We start from the raw sequence: 16,623 nt of genomic DNA on the forward strand, positions 1-16,623 counted from the left end.
AAAATGAAAAACCCTAAGAAACTACCCTAAGAAAAACCCTTATTTCTTACAAGAAAAGAAATAAGTAGTTATTTCGCACGTCTTCAGAATATTTTGCGGACTCAGATTTCGAAATGACATGACACCCCCAGTGCTGTTAGAAGCCTCAGATGTAAACCATGACGGCTGGAAAGAAAATTCTATTTTGGCAAAAGATTCCATGGTTGTAATCCAGCTGCAAGGTTCTTAAAATTTAAATTATACTGTTTCTTATGAAAAATGCAAAAGATGAAACTCTTCCTTGTAGCCGTATGCCCCCCCCCCCCACACACACAAATTTACCTGTAGATGTACACACATGGCTGCTGGAGGAAAAGAAGGACAAAGGGCAAGATGAGTTTTTGTACCCCATGTTCCTGTAATGAACATCCATTTCTTTATGTATTTGCTCATTTGTTTATTTATTTATGGATTTCATCCTTCTAGACAGACTCAGCGTCATAAAAACATTCATATCCCGTGACCCTCCCTGCACCATTCCATCCTCTTTCATTCACATCCACAATCTGGGATTATCAAACTGTGTCTGGAGACTGGCGGGAGATTTGGGGATGGGACATGGGGAGGGCTGCACCATTGTGCGTGCCATTACATCACTTCTGGTAAAAAAAAACCTGGCAGTCACAGAGGGCAGCTCTAGAAATCACCAGAATTCTCTAGGGTAAACCATAGAGTTCCTGGCAATTCCTAGAGCTGCCCTCTCTCACTTCTGGGTTTTTACAGGAAGTGATGTAATAGCGTGATGCTGCCATTTAATCCCCCCCCCCTTGCTGGCACTTGGAATGGCCGTGGGCATCAGGACCTGAGGGCATGCAAACTTCTCAACCTGCATTTGCAGTGAAGCATCCCCATGAGCGTGTTCTCCATCATTTTCTTGGTCATTCCCCAGAGGACTTTTCTGCTGGCTTTAAAAAAAAAAAAACTGTTATGTGACTATATCTGCTCAAAAGCCAGATGACCCAGAATGTAAGATGGCAACCTTAAAAAAAGAGGTTATGCATAAAAGCAGATAAACTTGAGGTTAGAACCACCCCTCCTACAAAAAGGTAGCCATGTAAACTTTTTAAACTGCATCACTGCATAGCAATCATTGTAAAATAAATAATGTAGACCAGAGCCCCCAACCTTTTTTGGGCTTTTTTGGTCCACGGGAGGGGGGGAGAGGGAGGCCTGGGATCCTGCGCACCGGCTGGGGCAAACGTGCAGGCTCAGAGCTGCTGCGCCTGCACATTTGTGCCTCCCTCTCTCCCCCCTGCAGTGTGGCGCTTGCTACGCTGGAGTGATTGGCCGCTTTGTTAGCCGATCGCTCCTGGCACAGCGCGCACCATGCTGCGGGGGGAGTGAGGATATGTGGGCGCAGAGCTGCCATGCCTGCACGTTTGCACCCACCGCCGTGCTGGCGCCTGCACCTTCTTTCCCCCCTCGCAGCGTGGCGCTCCCAGCGCAGCGAGCACCACGCTGGGGGGGGGCAGGGAAGCGCCTCCCTCCCCCCACCGCAGCCCGGTACCGAGGCCAGACCGGGGGTTGGCAACCCCTGATGTAGACCACAGAAGCAAATCATTATTTTCACTTTTTGCACCTCTTTGCATGGTACCTGTTCATAGGTAGAATTGGATCACGCAGTTTCAAATGTTAAAAGGCAAGAGACTGCCCCCGGCCAAGAGTTGAACTGCTAGGTAGAGGCAGATGGGCACTGTTAGCAACACCCTGCCCAGATTCACAGCATTTTCTATAGACCAAGATGTGTTAGCCAGACATTTTTGTTTCTGGCCTGAAGCAAGGGGGGGGGGAATAAGAGCTGGCATGGAGTACTATGCTGAGATGGAGACAGGGGACAATACAGGAGCAAGTCTACCCCTCCTGTTCTTTATGCTTCTTACCATTTGCAAAGGACAGGGCTGCAGATCTTACAGCTAACCAGCCAGGTGTGCCCACCGAGTCCCCCAGACTCCTTCACTCTCCCCTTGAAACTCAAGAAGCTTGAAAGGCAGCATTTCACGTTCACTGCCACTCCCCCCTGCAGGTGAATTAGGTGGCAGGTTTTCTCCAAAGTTATCCTTCCCCCCACAGTGAATCATCTCTCACTCTTAGCAGACCGGTATCTCTTTTTCTAAGGCAGCCCCAAAATGATTAAAAGGTTATCTTTATTTGGGGTAAATACAATATTCTAGTGCCATAGTGCTATAAATATTGCTGTAGTGTTGTAGTGCTGTAGTGCTGTAGTGATGTAGCATCTAAAGACCTTTTTTTAAAAAAAGCCAATCAAAAGCTGGTAGTGCAGCATGGTAGAATGGCTGGCTCAAGGAGATGGCAACAGAACCAAACGATACAATAACATTTATTTTATGCAGCCAAAAGCCGTTACAAAACAGGGACACATGGGCAGTGTCTGAAATATGAACCTTCCCCTTCGTGGTGTGCTGCCTGCTTTCGATGTCAATGTTCTAAGGAAAATTGTAGCAGAATAGGCTTAAAAAATTGGGGCAAAGCAGGGGAAAACGAGTAGTGAACAACTGTTGGCAGGGGTTCATGGGAACTGTAATCCATGGGTTTTAGTTTTTTTCTTCTTCTTTTGGTCTACTTCCCCATCCTATCAGCTCAGGTCAGTTAACAGCATCATAAAAACACACACAGCAAACTCATCCAATAATCAACAATCTTACACTAAAGCTCACCTCCTAATAGTCGTTCCCTGTGGAGTTTTTCAGAGTACGGAGTGCGATTGGTGAACGTTACACGTGAACTGTTCCAAAATTACCCTATGGGATCAGCCCTCAGACACGCCGTCCCTCCCCCCCCCCCCCCGCATCCCACCCCTCCTTTTTGTTTCCATCCATTCCTTTCGTCTGGCTCCTGACCCGAAGAAAGGGTCCGCAGAAAGCATCCTGAGCTTGCCAAGATGCTGGTTTTGGTGTCTTCACTGCCTTTCACTTTGGACTGTTTCTCTCTCTCTCCCCCTCTGCCCGCTGCTGGTGGCTGGTGTGTTCTGGCATGCCCCAAAGACAACTTTTGCATGCGTGGCCTCTCTAACTTTTATCCTGATTTAACGAAACGGATCCGTACTTCCTATCAGAGTAAGTCCTGGCCGCCTTCGAGGCCTCGTGTGTTTGTCGAGAGCGGTACGTTACTAGGATGTGCAGCGTGAACACATCCGGCATGCATGCCCTTCCGTGTTTTCCCCCTTTGGGATGTGTCGTGTGAAATATGTTTGTTCTGGTACGCCTCTCTTTTAATTCTGTTTGTGCTTCCCGGTAAACATGTGGCAAAAAGATTAGTTCCGAGGGGGGCGGAGGGCGGAATCCCTTATTCTGTCATATCCATAAGCAGAGATATTTGAGAATTTATCCAAAACCAAGGGGCCATTGTTGGAGGCTGTCAGGGGCTCAATTCACATTGGATAATGCACCTCCAATGCACTTTAGAAGTAATTTTTCCTATTTCACACAGGTAGTTAGGGAGCTGCAGGAGCGATATGATTAGCCAATGGCATGGAGTTAGGTCTGCCAGGACACTGGGAACCCCCTTGGACATCTCTCTATTTGGAGACAGTTCAAAAGATTTTTGAGCTGCAGGAGTAGCCAAACTGTGACTCTCCCGGTGTCTGTGGACTACAGTTCCCATGAGCCCATGCCAGCATGGTGGTAGCGGGGGTTATTGGGATTTGTAGTCCATAGACATCTGGAGAGCCACAGTTTGGCCACCCCTGGGGATCCCACTTACTGTGTGTGTGGGGGGGGGGAGCAGACAGGACAGCAGATCTTGCAGTTCTGGCCTTTGACCTTCATGGGTTGCCTGGGTCAAAATGAAAAATCCCTCGCTCATTTTCTCTGTTCATCTGGGAGGACTTGAAAGGTGTATGTAGAATCATAGAGTTGGAAAGGACCTCCAGGGTCATCTAGTCCCTAGCACAATGCAGGAAACTCACAACTACCTATATAGTTACAGTGACCCCAATTTCATGCCCAAATGATGCCCCACTCCACAAAACCCAGAATCCCTGGCCAGTCTGACACGGAGGAAATTCATAGGCACAAGAGGCAGAATGAATCTGTTCTACTTCTTCTACTTTTTCTTCACTAATCTCAGGGCTCTCTCAGCCCCACCTACCTCACAGGGTGTCTGTTGTGGGGAGAGGAAAGGGAAGACAATTGGAAGCCACTTTGAGACTCCTTCGGGTAGAGAAAAGTGGCATATAAGAACCAACTCTGCTTCTTTTTCTTCATACTTGTGTATGTGTGTACACACACACACAGATATGTAGATGTAGATATAGATGTAGATGTAGATAAATGAATTAACTCCCACCCATTCAAGAAACCCTTCCGGAGTCACCAAGCAACCCCGGGGTCTCACAAGGCCCTGGTTGAGAAAGCCTGGCCTAGCAGAAAGAGACCCTCAAGGAAGATGCATGCAAGTTCAGGATTGTGGAAAGGCTGCCTTTATGTGTCACAGCCTCGTGAACTGGCAGGGAATGCTCCAATGGGGGCCACAGTCTGTTCCTCCCTTGGCCAGGCTGCACCTTTGGTAGGTTTTGCTCAGAGGGGCAACTTTGGCAGAGCCAAGGTCAAGCGAGGCAAGAGCATCGTGAGGCCTTGAAGGGCTGCGTGGGTGATAATTCGTACCTGGAGCTAAGCTTGGAAAGAAAGTGGCAACCAACAGACTGACCGTAGACGAGGCGTAAGAGGGGCGCTCTCCCTAGCTCTCGGGGAAACAAACTGGGGCATTCCGTCCCGGCTGGACTCCCGCAGCATCCTTTTAAGCATCCTTTTAAGGAGAGCGCACGGGGCTGGGTCTTTCCAGCCAGGACACGAATGTTTTGGAAGCCCCTCCATGGGGCTCCTTCCCGAGCGGCCTGTAGAGGGCGGCCGAGGGCAGTGCTGCCCAGAGAGCCTTTCCTTTCTGAAGCTGAGCTGTACCTGTGGCCGGACTTCCACTGCGCTTCTGTCAGCCTTGTGGGCTTCAGCTGCTCCTGGCGTCCCTCTTTGTCGTACTGTTTGGTTTTCATGTTCCTATTCTTGTTGTAGCTTTTCGAATCTGTGAGACATCTTGGGGCTTTGGGAGAAGGCACGGGATCAATATTTCGACAAGTGATCCTTACTTTCATAGGGCTGCCAGTCCCCCGTAGCTGGAGATCTCCCGGAATTACAACCGGTCTGCAGGTCAGGGAGAAAATGACGGCTTGGGAGGGTGGACTAGATTCCACTGAGGCCCCTCCCCGCCCCAAATCCCGCCCACTCCCAACTCCACCCCCAAAGTCTCCAGGTATTTCCTTACCCAGATCTCGCTACATGGTTTCCAGGCCTGGGCTTCATTGCTGCTCCTCCTCTGAGCAGCTGGAATGGCTGAGGACATTTTAGGACAGCCTGTTAGATCCCTCTTGGCCTCAAGGGGTTTAGTGTCAGAGTTTCCAGGAGGTATTCTGCATGAAGCCAAATAAAACAGTTTAAAAAACAACTGCTTTAGACCGCTTTATTATATTACAATCGTTGTTCTGCATAGAATATAGTCTGTTGAAAAACTACGTTGCAATGCTCTCTGCATGGAGCAATTCATAGTCCTGCCCCCTGTAGTTTTGCCAACTCTGCTTTGTTCTCTAATGCAAAACTCCGCTTTGTTCTCTAATGCAGTCACTAATCTGCATAACTAAAGAGCTTCTCTGCATGGCTAATAGGTCGTCTCAGGCAGGCAGGAGAGAAATGGATCGGTGAAAAGCATCTTTCAGAAACAATGTTTAGAAGATGCATAAAGCACCGAAGAGGCAGTTCACCATGCAGAGCAAAATCAGTTTTGCGGAGTAAATTAACTCTTCTGTGCAGAGATCAGAAAAACAACGATGTATTTAGTGAGTTTTCATCAGCTTATCCATCATGCAGAAGAGGCCCAGGGCTCCGCATGGCTGGAGAGTCTGAATTTCAAGAGGCTGACTCAGTAGGTAGATCGATAGAACCAGCAGGCAGTCGAGGGTGGGCAAATGGCCAGGCTAGAGTTACCTACAATGGGTTGAGAAACTCCTCAAGGGGAGGGGCTTCAGTGGGGTGTGATGCCGTAGCATCCACTCGCCCATTTGTTACTTGGGGCTGCTCAAACATTGAGTAGGACAGATGGGATAGACAAGGCAAGGGTGGCCAAACTGTGGCTCTCTAGATGTCTGTGGACTACAACTCCCATGAGCCCATACCGGTGCAGCCAATTGGCAGGGGCTCATGGGAATTGTAGTTCACAGAAAGCCACCAGTTTGGCCACCCTGGGTCCTCCCTTCCACTGAGATGATGCCACACATGTCGGATAATGCAGAAGCACATTGAAAGTGCATTATCCATCGTGTGCAGGATGGGCCTTGATTGGGGCACACTCAGCCGCAGGGACCGCATCTAGGGTACCAGTTTGAACAAGGGGTTCCTTGACCAGCCAGAGCTATGTGGGTGGAAACCCACTTCCAAACTCGCATCACCTTTCCCGGCAAAGGGCACGAAACTGGTTCTCTTGGTCTGTGCAGGTCTTGCGCCATCCGTTACGTGACATCCTGGAATTGCTGATATTGATACACATTGTGTAAAATTCTGTACCTTCCCAGGCCTGACTGAGTTGTCGGACGGCCCGGTTTCGCTGGAGCTGGAGCGCTGCAAGTCCCCGACAGCCTCAGGTAAAAGTCAGTGGCTCACAATGGGCCAGTTTTCATGAATCATAGAATCCTAGAATAATACAGTTGGAAGGGACCTCATGGCTCAACTAGTCCAACCCCCTAAACCAGGGGTAGTCAAACTGCGGCCCTCCAGATGTCCATGGACCACAATTCCCAGAAGCCCCTGCCAGCGACTGCTGGCAGGGGCTTCTGGGAATTGTGGTCCATGGACATCTGGAGGGCCGCAGTTTGACTACCCCTGCCCTAAACTATGCAGGAGAGGGTTGTTCTTCTAATGCAGCCTTCTTCAACCTTTTGACTGTGGAGGAGCCCCTAAAATAACTACTCAGACTACGAGGAGCCCCGGAAGTGATGTCATCTGGCCACGCCCCCTGCCACATCCCCAGAAGTGACATCATTACCTGCTCCTTCAGAAGAGTAGGAGCTGAGAAGACGGCCTCAACCCCCATCACACCACACCCCTTCAGAGCTCCTGTTGACCCCCTTCAGAGCTCTGGAGGTCCCCTAGGGGCCACGTACCCCCGGAAGGGAATGCCTGCTCTAATCTATTGAAGGAAGAACTTCTCCATTGTGAAGCATGCTTTTGAAATGTCAAAGGAAGTGGGGAGGGAAACCTGGACCCAGGTATTGAATTCAGAACCGGAAATCCAAATTTAAGAGCCCAGGACTGCTGCATCTTGTGTTATAACAAGCGTGTTATCAAACATAGGAAAATACTTGTATTTATTATAAATAAATTAAGAGCCAAATAGCAGCCTCAAATCAGTGCAGGATCATAGAATTGTATCTGAAGGATATTAAGCATTGGAGAGGTCTTAATATTCAGAAAACTAGCAAAGTGCCTCAGTATGGCAAGTAGTACAGCGTGGGGCAGAGTGCATGGAGTCAGACAAGGAAGGAAGGAAGGAAGGAAGGAAGGAAGGAAGGAAGGACGGACGGAAGGAAGGAAGGAAGGAAGGAAGGAAGGAAGGAAGGAAGGAAGGAAGGAAGGACGGAAGGAAGGAAAGGAAGGAAGGAAGGAAGGAAGGAAGGAAGGAAGGAAGGAAGGAAGGAAGGAAGGAAGGAAGGACGGAAGGAAGGAAGGACGGACGGAAGGAAGGAAGGACGGACGGAAGGAAGGAAGGAAGGGAAGGAAGGAAGGAAGGAAGGAAGGAAGGAAGGAAGGAAGGAAGGAAGGAAGGAAGGAAGGAAGGAAGGAAGGAAGGAAGGAAGGAAGGAAGGAAAGACACATTTACCAACATGGTACTTAACTAATATAAGAACTATTTAATCAGAGTCCAGTAGCACCTTTAAGACCAACAAAGATTTATTCAGGGCGTGAGTTTTCAAGTACAAGCACCCTTCCTCAGACTATTTATTAGAGAACGTAATTCTACATACTTAGAGGTAAAGAGAAGGTTCCTATTCTAGCCTAAATAGCTGGATGGAGAGAGATGCTCGAGGTATCTCCCATCAAGTTTCAGGCTTGAGAGATGGAGAAGAAGAGGGAGAGAGGCTGGGGAAACAGGAAATGTCCCTCTAGAGATAGTGAGATCCAGAGAGCTCTTTCCAACTGTATCAAACACAGACCTAATGGGACCCCGAACTCAGCATCCTGGCCAAAGGGTGGTCATGCATAGCAATTAGAGAGTAATTGAGAGCCAGTTTGGTGGAGTAGTTAAGAGCGGCAGCCTCAATTCTGGAGAACTGGGTCTGATTCTCCACTCTTCTACATGGAGCCAACCTTGGGCCACTCACAGTTCTCTCAGAGCTCTCTCGGCCCCACCTACCTCACAGGGTGTCTGTTGTGGGGGGAGAAGAAGGGAAGGCGATCGGAAGCTGCTTTGAGCCCCCTTTTCAGATAGTAAAAAGCAGGGTACAAGAACCTGTTTCCTCTGTGAAGTGATTCTGAAATATCTGTTTTGCATGTGAACGTGTGGTCTCATGCACAAAAATGTGATGCTGTCATTGCAGATCACGTGAACGGGCACTGCACAAGTCCCACGTCTCTAAGCTGTGGCTCTGGGAAACGGCTCTCGAGTGCAGACGTCACAAAAATAAACCGCCGGGTCCCCAGCAAGCCCCCCTTTCGGAAGGCTCAGTCAGCCGCCTGCATGGAGATTTCTCTGCCGGTTTCCACGGAAGGTGAGGGTCTCCGAGCGTTGGCATGGCCGTCGTTGTGCTGTTTAACTTGCACCTCTTTGCCAGCAGGGTTTCTGAACTAAGACTTGGGCTTGGGATGCCATCCTCCAGGTGGATCCCCAGGGATTACACTTCATCTCAGACTGCAGGGATCAGTTCCTCTGGAGGAAATGGATGCTCTTGGGGGGGGGGGACTCTGTGGCATTGGCGCTGTTTCTGTCCTCCCCAGACTCCATCCCCAAATCTCCAGGAGTTTCCCAACCTGGATCGGGCCACCTGACCCCAACATCCTCTACCAGAAGCCAGGAAGGGCCTGGGGACCCTACCTTGGGCTGTTGTCAGGTAGAGAACATTTCCCATGTTTGAGGGCTGAAATAGTGATGGCCTCTAATCTGGAGAACTGGGGGCCATTCCACACTCGTTCAAAATTGCACAATAGTTGCAAATTGAAATCGCTACTAATTTGCTGTTATGCACAACGTCGTTGACAATCTGCAACACTCCTGAAACCGATCCGCAAAAAGCGCTTCGTTGTGGTGCTTTCAGGGAAATTCCCAAAAGTGGATTCACCCTCCGGAAAGCGCTACACTCCTGCAACCAATCTGCAACACTAGCGGGAAAGTTCTGTGCGTTACCATTGTTGCGGTTTCTGCAAAGTCCCTCCCCCTGGCTCTCTCCTCTGATCTTCCGGCGAAGCGATCGCCATTTTTTTTTCTCCGAGCGAGCGGAGATCAACGCACCAGCGAACCTTCGTTTACCCAGGGAGGCTTCCCTGGCTGCAGTCCCTCCCCAGAGCTGTTTTAAGTCACCAAGCACCACACAGCCCCGTTTGCTGGTTTATTTTCCCTTTATTTTTCACTCTATTTTTGGCTGAAAATCGCGCCGTGCGGGGTGGGGGGGTTTCACTTGGGGGGAGCGTGACAACGATCAAACGCCACCTGCTAGCAGCTCAAACACCACCTGCTAGCTAGATGGGTCTCTCTGTTGCAACGAATCAACGCAGATTCGTTGCAATGTGTGTTTTTTTTTTAAACCTTCCTTAAAGGGAAAGGGGCTTTTCGGGAGCATGATAACGGCCGCCCATAGGCTGCTCGTTTGATTGACGGCCAGGGGTGGGACAAAGCTCGGCAAATATCGCTTCCTGGCTAGCGATTTTTGCTGAGACCGGAAACCTGTGGGAAACTATAGAAACGCAACTGGATCCCACTACAAAGGTAGGTATACATAACGCCAAATTCCACTATTTAAAATGGCGTTTTTTCGTTCCGCAACCAATTTGCCACATAGATCCTGGTGCGGAATGGCCCTGGGTTTGATTCCCCAATCCTCCACAAGCTGGGTGGCCTTGGGCCAGTCACAGTTCTCTTAGAGCTCTCTCAGCCCCACCTCCCTCGCAGGGTTTGTTGAGGAGAGAGGAAGGGAAGGAAATCATAAGCCGCTTTGAGACTCCTTCAAGTAGGGAAAAGCAGGGCATTAAAAACCCAAATCATGTTCATTTAAAAAGCATCTCCAAAGACGAGGATCTCAGGCAGGTAGAGCTTCTGCCAGTTACAGCAGACTGCCCTGGCATAGCTGAATGACTGGCCCGGGTCAATATAAGGCATCCTCTAATCCAGCCTTTCTCCATTTTTTTCCCATTGAGAAACCCCAGAGACATTCTTCAGGCTTCCAGAAACCCCATAAGTGGTGTGGTTGTGCATGATTGTGCGGAATATGTTTGGAAAACAAAACAATGTACATGCCCACCTGAGGCCCCTCCCCTTCCAAGCCCATTATTGGCCATTTGGGGAGGGGGGGAGCGGGTCGACCTAATCATATGGCCGTATCACGCAATCAATGGTCAACAACTTTTAAAAATGCGTAACAATGTCATTAACTCCCACCCGTTTGGGCAACTCTCCCAGGGCCACCACAAAACCCGTTCTAACTCTTTGCCGTCTTCCAGCAGAAAACCGAGAAAACTCCTTCAGCCATTCCCGAAGTTCCAGCGTCTCCAGCATCGACAAGGAGACCAAGGAAACCATTACAGCTTTGTACTTCATGGAGTCCTTTGTCCGGAAAAACGACACCGCCGTGTCCCCGTGTCTTTGGGTCGGCACCGGCCTGGGCATGGTCTTGACGTTATCCCTTAACTTGCCCACACTGGATGAACTGAGGCCCACGGAGCCCGTCACGGTTTCACCAAGCGGTGAGGATTCTGGACGTCTTGAGCGTTTTCTTGGAAAGCTGTTCCACAAGATAACGTTACACTCGTCATGTGTATTCTTGTGCTTATTTATTATTATATTTATATTCCGCCTCCCCGAGAGCTCAGGGCAGTTTACAGGAAATAGGAAAAGATACAGATAACATATAATAACAGGTGATAACAGTAATAATATTATAACAATAATAACATGACCGTAACAACAACATTATAAAATAGAAATTGCAAGAGCCTCAGCTCAACTCTTACTGGGACCCAGTGGGTAAGGCAGATTAGTGTCAGTCGTAGTGGGGGGGGGGGCAAAGGGGCCAACTGGAAGCGGTGGTTTGGTCAACCTCAACCAAATGCGTGGTGGAGGAGCTCCCTTTTGCAGGCCCCGTGGAACTGTTCAAGTTCCGTCAGGGCCCTGATCTCCTCTGGGAGCTTGTTCCACCAGGTGGGGGCCAGAATGGAGAAAGCTCTGGCCCTGGTTGAGGTCAAGCGGGCTTCCTTGGGGCCAGGGACCACCAGGAGGTTGAAAGTAGTAGAGCGCAAGGATCTTTGAGGAGTGTAGGTGGAGAGGCGATCCCTCAGGGATACTAGAGGATGGGCCGGATGTGGGGCCTCCGAGGTGTTGCTGTGAGGACCTTGGCTGCTGCATTCTGGACTAATTGCAGTTTCCGGATCAAGGCTAAGGGCAGGCCAGCGTAGAGCGAGTTACAGAAGTCCAGCCTAGAGGTGACCGTCACGTGGATCACTGTGGCTAGGGGTTCCGGGGCCAAGTAGGGTGCTAGTAGTTTGGCTTGGCAGAGTTGGTAAAATGCCAGCTGTGCTACCATAGTGATCTGAGCCTCCATTGAGAGGGAGGCATCAAGTATCACTCCCAGGTTCCTGGCGGAGTAGGCCAGTTTTAGCTGCACCCCATCCAGATTGGGTAGGCGCACTTCCTCACTTGGACTTTTCCTGTCCAGACCCTGGACCTCCGTCTTTGAAGGGTTGAGCTTCAGACGACTCTGCTTGAGCCATCTCATCACTGTTTCCAGGCAGCTGGCTAATGCTTCTGGGGGAGAGTCAGGGCAGCCATCCATCAGGAGGAAGAGCTGGGTGTCATCCGCATATTGGTGACAACCCAGCCCAAACCTCCGCAGCGACTGGGCAAGAGGACACAAAAAGATGTCAAATAGGGTTGGAGAGAGAATTGCCCCTTGGGGGACTCCACAAGCCAGTTTGTGGCGGGTTGATGAGCTCTCTCCTAATGCTACCCTCTGTCCGTGATTCCAGAGAAAGGAGATCAGCCACTGAAGGGCAGTCCCTCTGATCCCGGCATCGGCAAGGCGGTGAGCTAAAAGCTCATGATCTACTGTATCAAACGCTGCTGAGAGGTCTAGTAATATCAGCAGTGCCGATCCGCCCCGGTCTAGCTGGTGACGGAGGTCGTCCATCAGGGCGACTAGCACTGTCTTTCCCCCATGGCCAGGCCAGAAACCAGACTGGGATGGGTCTAGGACCGAAGCTTCTTCCAAGTATGTGGACAGTTGGTCCATGACCACTTTTTCAAGCAATTTCCCCAGAAACGCCAAGTGCAAGACAGCTATCGTTGGATGGCTGTCGTGGATCCAGAGAAGGTTTTTTGAGTAGCGGGCGAATGGTAGGATGTTGCAGTTGCCCAGCAGTGACTATCAGTCACAGCCATGTGGGTTATCCCACCCATAGAAAAACCCATTTACTTAAGTATGTCAAACAAACAGACCCAACCTCCCTCTAGTCTGGTCTTGGGGGGAGGGGGCAGTCTTGCACCTCTGCTCTCCTCCCCCCTTACTCACTTAATGGAACAGTGGGAGACAGAAATGAGGAAGGCCATTACAGCATCTCAGACACTCTAGGAACTGCCCCAAATCCCCATGGTATTTACCACAGAGAGTGGTGGGATTCCTAGAGTGTGATGGATGCCATGATGTCACTTTAGAGTGCTCATTCCTTACTAGATAGGCAGAGAACTGGGAGTGACCTGTGATTCAGTGTGTGCTGGAAGACGGGGGACCAGTCAGCTATGGACGGCTAGTCCAGGGCAGCTGCGAAGTTGTGTTGAATTATTTGGCTGTTGTGGGTTCTCCAGGCCATGTGAATGAGGTCTGGCAATTTTAGCCCCTGACGTATCTCCAGTAACCGTGGCTGGGCATCTTCAGAGGAAGGACATGGCAAGAGGGGATTCTCTGTGTGCCAAAGTGGAGCAATTTGGCACTTTGGCATGAAGAGGTTTGCCATGTCCTACCTCTGCCATGTCCTACTCCTGCCAAAACATCGAGGACTAAAACTACCAGACAACAGCCACACAGCCCAGAAAAACCCGACAACCACCAGTAGATTCCAGCCGTGAAAGCCATCGATGATTCATTGTGTCGGGTCCTGTTTCCTAGGTACGCTCCTGACTCTGAAAGGAGCGGTCTTAACTTTTGCCTGCTTGGACTGCACGGGGACCTTGATACACCCCCCCTACGAGGCCTGGAGAGACCCCAAAAACAACACGGAAGACAGCGAACGAGCCAGGAAGAGGAAGCTGGTCATGCACTCCCCGTCCTCCTCGCAGGACATGGCGGAGCACCAGTTTGCGGTCGTCTGCTCCGAGAAGCAAGCCAAGGTCTTCTCGCTGCCTTCCCAGGCGTGCCTCTACGTCCACAACATCACGGACACCTCCTTCCTGTTGCGGGCGGACGTGGTGGCCCTGTGCGGCAGCGTCTGCCTGGCGTGCTTCTGTGCCAATGGGCACATCATGACCCTGAGGTACCCGGCTGGCATTTGACCCAGAGCTGAAAACAGGGTCAAGTATCTCTGCGTCTTCTATGGGATGGGCAGAATTGCCCGACTGGGTCGATTCAGCGTCGACGGAGACTTGGAGTTGGTGGCAGATACTTTCCTCAGGGGAGCCCCTGAGGATCTGGTTCCCCGGGAAAAGCCTATTCCCGAGCAGCTAGTATTGAATAGAGATGAGACTGGGCAGGTAGTGTGATGGAGTGGTTAAAGCAGGCCTACTCAACCAGGGGTTCGTGAAAACCTGGGGTTTCTTGATGGCCCTGGGTTTCCTGAATGAGTGGGGATTTTTAAGGCATATTTTAAATTTCTTAAACATTTATCAGGTGATATGGCCATATACGGTTGCATTGACCCATTCCCCCCGCCCCCAAAAAAAACAAATGGCCAATGATGGGCCTGGGGCGGTGGGAAGGGGAGGACCCCGGGAGGGCGTGTCCACAGCTCTGCTTCCCCACCATATTTTGCATAATGGCGCCACTTCTGGGGTTTCTTGAAGCCTGAAGAATGTTTCAGGGGGGTGTCAATGGTTAAAATGTTGAGAAAGGCTGGCTCAGAGCGTCAGATGATCTGGTGCTTGTGGGTTTTCAGGGTTTTGTGGCTTTGTGGCAACAGTCTGGTAGTTTTAATGAACGAGCCGGTCTGGTAGTTTTACATGTCTTAAGCCTCCTGGAGAGCCTCTTGTGGCACAGGGTGGTAAGGCAGTAGAAATACTGTCGGAAGCTGTCTGTCCATGAGGCTGGGAGTTCGATCCCAGCAGCCAGCTCAAGGTTGACTCAGCCTTCCATCCTAAAATGAATACCCAGCTTGCTGGGGGGTAAACGGTCATGACTGGGGAAGGCACTGGCAAACCACCCCATATTGAGTCTGCCATGAAAACGCTGGAGGGCATCACCCCAAGGGTCAGACATGACTCAGTGCTTGCACAGGGGAGACCTTTACCTTTTATAAGCCTCCTGGAGCCCTGGGGAAAGGGTGTCATAAAAATCTGATAATAAAATAAACAAATGTTGCCCCTGAGGTTTTGCCGGGAACTGTGGCTGGCGTCTTCAGAGGGAGGACATGGCAAGACGGGACTCTCTGTGCCCAAGTGTGGTGTGTGTCAACAGTTGCTGGGTGTTTCATTTATTTCTCAGGGTGGAGGGATGTTTTAATGCATCACATTCCTGTGTTATCTGGGCTGTACACGATCATATAAAAGCGTCTTGAAGAAAAGTTCTTCATACAGTTATCAGCTTAGATAGTCCAATTAATTCCATTGATTCTTAACTCCAGTTATAGTCTCCAGTTAGAGTGACAACCAACGAGTTAAGTTTGTTTCAATCATTATTCTTCATTCTTCATTCTTCTTGCAGACACTGCAACAAATAATAAATCTGCTTAAAATACATTCTTACAATACGCTGACATAATTATCGACAATACGTTGCCAGCTCCTTAGACACTCACCAAATACCTTCCTATAACAGGCCCTGGAAGGTCGAATGAAGGGCAGTGCCTTTTTTACGAAGATTTATGATTTGTCTTTGTGTCTGAAGAAGAATTATCGAAACAAGCTGGACTAGCTGCCTGTCATACAGTTGGAGACTATAATTGAAGAATATGAAAACGGAATCATTTGAGAGTATCTAAGCTGACAAATGCATGAAGGACTTTAAAGATGCCTTTATATTATCAAGTATAGCCGTCATTATGCAGATTGTGTCTTTTTCTATTGCTTTATTCTGTGTATCCTTTTTTTGTATATTATCATCTGGGAGTCCCCCATGAGATGGACTGGTAGTAGGAAGCGCTTTTCCTGTGTCTGGGTAGAGTTCATTAGCAAGTCCATTAGGAAATGCTTTTCCTGTCTCAGTAGTATTCATTAGCAAGTCCATTAGGAAGAGTTTTTCCTGTGTCTGGGTGGAATTAGTAAGTCCATACAGAGAGATTCCCATCTTGCTGTGTCCTACCTCTGAAGATGCTGGCCGCAGTGACTGACAAAATGGCAGGGACCATGGCCCCACAGCCTGAAAAATCCACGACAACCAATTGACTTCAGCCATGAAAGCCTTCAACAATTCATTGTGAGATGATCCCTGGGGAGAACTATATATGCTGCCCTGAAATCCTTCTGTATAAATGGGTAGTTTTAAACAATGGAATTCATTTATTCAGATATATGTCAAGGCTGTTTTATACCAAAATTCATAATGGGGGGGGGGATGGATGACCCTCAGCACTGTAGCATAAAAGAGTAAAGCCTCAACAGCTCCTGAAATTCTGTTCTTACCCCCATTTGCCAAAAACACACCTTCTTCGGGAGGGGGGGGCTTATCACGTCCTTTTGGAAATCAAGCTAATTCTATCCAAGTTCTGGAAACTAGAAGGATGTATGTAGACCCTCAGAAGAATGTGGAGTCCCAGAGCTAAATATCTCCAGTGTGAAAGAGCTCTGCATTCCAAGGGCTTGAGACCCAGAGACAAGACAGAGACTCTCTAAAAGTCTCCCCCTCCATTCCTGTGACTAGATGTGGAGGTAGAGCAGGGCTAATTCTGCACTTACTTTGTTTATTCCGTTGTGGATCCTGCTGAATTCAGATTGATTTGAACTCGGGTCTTCCTCTATCCCCCACCCCCCAATTGAAACAAAAAAGTGTTCTGCACTTGATTGGGGAAGCTCAGAAGGGGGGGGAGCCTCTTTCTTTTCTTGAAGGGGGGGAGAGGATTGGAGACAGCAGAGGAGGGGGAATTAATCTCTGCTGAGAAAAGTTAGGGCATCCCCTTTAAGGGAAACCTTGCAGCCTGGGAACGAGGAAGCCTTTGAACTGACGCCCTGGCCAATCAG

The 16,623-nt window shown here is 49.6% G+C and overlaps 1 protein-coding gene across 4 annotated transcripts in view; it reads left to right on the forward strand.

Moving 5' to 3' along the window:
- Nucleotides 1–16,623, forward strand: part of STXBP5L (syntaxin binding protein 5L) — an 88,500-nt gene that overhangs the window by 66,420 nt on the left and 5,457 nt on the right. The window contains exons 19-23 of one of the 4 annotated variants that reach the window (XM_077346309.1): nt 3,042–3,113; nt 6,614–6,682; nt 8,636–8,806; nt 10,749–10,991; nt 13,406–13,769. In XM_077346309.1, coding sequence (XP_077202424.1) covers nt 3,042–3,113; nt 6,614–6,682; nt 8,636–8,806; nt 10,749–10,991; nt 13,406–13,769 — 919 coding nt within the window. The remainder of the gene's footprint in view (nt 1–3,041; nt 3,114–6,613; nt 6,683–8,635; nt 8,807–10,748; nt 10,992–13,405; nt 13,770–16,623) is intronic. The other 3 variants (XM_077346310.1, XM_077346311.1, XM_077346312.1) reach the window with 3 other exon arrangements.

The sequence above is a fragment of the Paroedura picta genome, chromosome 7 (assembly GCF_049243985.1).
Source record: "Paroedura picta isolate Pp20150507F chromosome 7, Ppicta_v3.0, whole genome shotgun sequence".
NCBI classification, from domain to species: domain Eukaryota; kingdom Metazoa; phylum Chordata; class Lepidosauria; order Squamata; family Gekkonidae; genus Paroedura; species Paroedura picta.